At 45.9% G+C, this 4,277-nt stretch overlaps 1 protein-coding gene across 2 annotated transcripts; it reads left to right on the forward strand.

Annotated features, from left to right (window-relative positions):
- Positions 1-2,697: 2,697 nt before the first annotated feature.
- On the forward strand, positions 2,698-3,963 carry RB195_017982 (uncharacterized protein; the record flags this gene model as incomplete). 2 transcript variants are annotated; one of them, XM_064185202.1, is made up of 2 exons in its annotated part: positions 2,698-2,827; positions 3,689-3,963. In XM_064185202.1, the coding sequence occupies 2 exons, from the start codon at positions 2,698-2,700 to the stop codon at positions 3,961-3,963; spliced, it is 405 nt and encodes a 134-aa protein (XP_064041082.1). The 2 variants fall into 2 exon arrangements, with proteins under 2 accessions (XP_064041082.1, XP_064041083.1); XM_064185201.1 differs by having other exon boundaries at positions 2,734-2,827.
- Between the last annotated feature and the right edge of the window lie 314 nt (positions 3,964-4,277).

The raw sequence follows: 4,277 nt of genomic DNA on the forward strand, positions 1-4,277 counted from the left end.
TGGAACGTGCACGGATATGAGTATCGCTGTGTTGTGCTTCTTACGACCTTCGCTTGCAAATGCAAATGTCTCCACGACGCAACAAAAAGTGTTGGGTGCACATTTTCGACCATTTTGCGGCCGAGGTAGTCACTGAATCCTGGTTTACCTAGAAGCTGAATCGTATCTCAAAGAAATGATGAATGTGGGCTGATATTATGTGTCATTCTGATGTATATATTCTGATGGGAAGTCAAGGAAACACTTGACTTCTCGTGAGTGAAATACTCTGCCTATCTTAATCAAAAATTGACTGCTATATTATGTCCAAACATATGGCGTCGTTTTCAACGTTTTGGAAGTGAAAAAAGTAATCAAAAGTATGACTGCCTATTCTAACCCATCTCAGTATTCTCTGTCAATAGTCTAACAAGATGTGAAGGTGCGTAAAGTTAAAACGACGTTCGCGAAGGGTAAAAGGACAAAATACACGGCGCTGATCAATCCCTACGAGTATGCGCCTAAAGTTCGACTCCAATTCAGAATCGTTTGAGATTTATGAATACGTGTGCAGCCTTACAATGAACAGCGGGACGAGCCGATGTGTCAAGTCGGCGTTTCTACCCTCCTAGATGAATCTCTTACCAATTCGTCGACTCCTGGGGGATGAAAGGTTTGATTGGGACTAAGAGGCTTTCGAACCTTCTCTGCAGCAATAACTGAACTTCTTACCGACTGCACCACAACCGCGCGTTTTAAAGCGGTGTTTAAAACAAGCAGAAAAATGCTGTCACCTCTGAGTTAAGAGCGTCAGCACTTATGAAGAAATGTCAATATTTACCTGTTTGTTGGAATGATGAATTACACTCTGCCGACGATCTCAGCACCACATCATTTCTAGGTTTTCTTCGTCCAGGATTGCCGGAAGAAACTGAGTTGTTTGAGCGGAAAGAGAAGCACCAAAAAGACTCATTTTTGTTAAAGGAAGTTCACGCGTTTGCTGTCTTTGACGCGTTGACGAAATTAGTCTTATTCATGCAGTTCCATAACAAAAAACTGTCGTGTATTGGTTTGTATAGAAAGTTATGTATGTTTGTTTCATGCTGTTACCCTAGTTAGCCGTTCCATAATGCTGTTCTTTCGATTTCACGAGTTTGAATTCGAATTGTATTGGGCAGCCATGTGCGCGCCAGTCACGTGCACGGCAGCTCCATGACATAACGCAGGGAATTACTCTGTATAAGGGGCTCGCTCGCAGTCAGGGACCCCGTCAGTCGGTTCGACTAGTCCACTGCGACCACGGCGAGACTATAACGTCTCCGAGAGTATTTTCCCCAAAGTGGGGGCGGTTCATATTGGAGAGGAGGTCGTCGCTGGGACTCAGAGCTCCCTTAGGGACTCAGCGGGAGTTCCCAAGCATAAGCGGCTGAGAAGGCGTGCGTGGACCCACAGCGATTTGTGCGGGAGTAGCCGCATGCAACGCCGAGCTGCAGAGCCGTTCGGAGCGGTAGCACCGCATCAGTCAATGCGCCCGAAGGACACCCAAGTGGGCGACGTTGCACGTGGTGGCCCACTTATACTTTCAACCCTCTAATTGTATTTGTGTATCGTGTATCAAGGATAAAGGATAGCCGGCTACGTTGTGTGTGGTAAACGGAATGAAGGAACAAGGCGTTCTTCTACCATTACTTTCAGGAGGGGATGAAATGCTATAACTCCAACTGTTTTAGAGTCAATGCAGGTTTCTTCCTATCGAGAAAGGATCGTTCGCGTGGCGGTAGGTCGAAGATGCTTCGAACCTTTTCGAAAGATTATCAAACAACTGGACTGCACAAAGACTGTCAACGCACCAGAAATGCCAGGAGTCGTTGAAAAAAGGAATCAAAATAATGACGGAACCAACCTCAACAAAATGGCTCAAGGGCTGGCAATTCGTCGGAAATCTCTTCAGATGATGATCCGTAACGAGCCGGGACTCAAGAGTTATCATAAGAGTTTCCTCATAAGACAACTACTCAAAGATCAGGAAAGGATCGGTAGAAAATGCAAGTAGCTCCTCGATTTTTTTTTCAAATGGGCCTCATCTAAGACGCTGAGATGATGATGATAAAGTCTTCAACACTGAAGTGACCAAGAACGCACAAAATCATTGACAGCTTTTTTGAGGAATAGCCGTAGGCGCAACCTAGGAGCCCTTCTCCAAAAGATTTGATGGTGTGTGGCGACATCAGTGCAACCGAGTTGATTTTCATCTACAAAAACGTCAAAATCAGAGACTTTTAGGGCGTTAGTATCGCAAAGCCAATGAATAACAAAAGCAGTCCTCTTCGTTATTTCTCAGCACTTCTCAGCGAAACCAAAATGCCAGTACCAACTGACTTCTGCGGGACTGTGAAGGACTACATCGTCCACAAACTTAACCTATCAAGTGGCGATATCCAGTTGGTGCTTAGCTGAGGATTGTGCTTCCAACGTCCCTCTCGAGAATTTAATATCGACGACGGTTCAGAAAGGGTTCTATTCTGCCTAATTCTCAAGAAAAAAAAGCGGTGTTCACAGCGATCGAACCTTGAGAATGGTGTGAGTATAAAAATGTCACTGGTAACCCTCAAGCGACAGCCGGTATAGTTGAAACAAAACAATATAAATTCTGGTGCATTTGCGGCGTTTCGAAGCAGTGCTGTGAAGCGTAGAGGTTAGGGTCGGAGGAGATCTGCTATGACAATACCACTCATCACTGCACTTGCCATCTCGATGCCTGCCGCTAGCTCCACGGTGCGACCTCAAGCGCAGCCGCTTACACAACTGTATCGAGCTTCATGTCCTTTTGACCCAACTAAGGATGACAGTGAGTGTGACCAGCGCGGTACAATCACCCTCCAAGCGACACGCATGACCGTATACAGAGGATGATTGTAGGAAATCAGGAAATGTCGTATCACGTGGAACTCCTCTGAGAAAGACTCCGTGTAAAAGCGGAATGGACACACTGTGTTCGAGTAGAGTGAGCATCTAAATAAGCTCATAAAGTGAAAGCTGTTCGATACTGTCGTCCGAAGCTGATTTCGTAGCACGGAGAACGATTAGATCGTTTCCCCTAATCTCCTTGCATATCTTAGAAGCACAGAGATATATTTCCGTAAGGGGCTGCGGTGTGGTGGAGCCAGCGATTGCGATCGCGGTGTGACTGACTCACTCTGAGTCTGCAGTTCGCCTGCAGCGATGACTAGCAAGCGCACATCCTCCTCTCTCCTTCCCCATCTCTTGACCGGATTCGCTAGCTCCAGCGCGCCTCTTCGACTGATGTAGCCACTTAGGCGCAATGCGACCGTAGCAAGCTTAAGGTAGTTTTGACTAGGCAATAGCCAAGAAATTAGGCTCCCACTGAACTAAGGGATACTATACCATACGTACGGTGAAATAGGGTTTGATGCTGCCTCTTTTAAAATATGACCACTATTACCTGCAGAATTAAATAAAATAGAGTTATGCATAACTGCCACTGGTAACCATAGCCGCGAGGTAACTTTTATGAATGAAATGGGATAAAGCGCGCAGCGTTGATCAATCCGTATGAGAGTGCGATCGCGCGTTCAACTTCAAATTAATCGTTCCTGGTTTATGAACGAATTGGGGACCGCGTATACTGCTCTGATTGCTACCTCCTCGCAATGATCTTGCTTGTACTAGATGCATTCAAGCATTTTAGTATATGGTCTGAATAAGGGCGAGGTACGATGTTTTACATTCAAAGTTCTATGGCGGAATTCGCAACAAGGGGTCGTTGGCCAGCAAACCTCCAAACCCCAACCCAAATACATCAAACACCTGAAGGACACATCAGACCTTTGGCATCGTGTTGTGACGCTGAACTGCCTGGGATTGTCGATCTCTGAGAAGACTCTTGTCACTCGTTGTCGGCAGGCAGCTCATGCGGAATGTCAGATCTCGCAGCGTATGGACACTGACGAATGGATGGACTAGCGAGCATTTGCTGTACATCGAAAAGCTTGGACAGAATTAAGTTCGAAGACAATACGCCTCAGCGAAGAGTGTAAACGCTAATGCGTTGGCGCAGTTGCTTGCACCGTAAGTCAGACGTGACTCAAACGCGTAAGTCGACTAAGGTTCCTAAATATGTAGTTAATACAAGAGTAGTCTGAACGTCCTGCCAACATCGGAATTCTTTTCGTGTCTTCTTCACTGATCGCCAGAAAAATTTCAAATATCCACTGGTCAATGAAGAATGTAAGACACAGCATCCCAGAAAGACCACCTTTTTGATTTTTGCGCGAGAT

Source organism: Necator americanus, chromosome II (assembly GCF_031761385.1).
Source record: "Necator americanus strain Aroian chromosome II, whole genome shotgun sequence".
Lineage (NCBI taxonomy): Eukaryota > Metazoa > Nematoda > Chromadorea > Rhabditida > Ancylostomatidae > Necator > Necator americanus.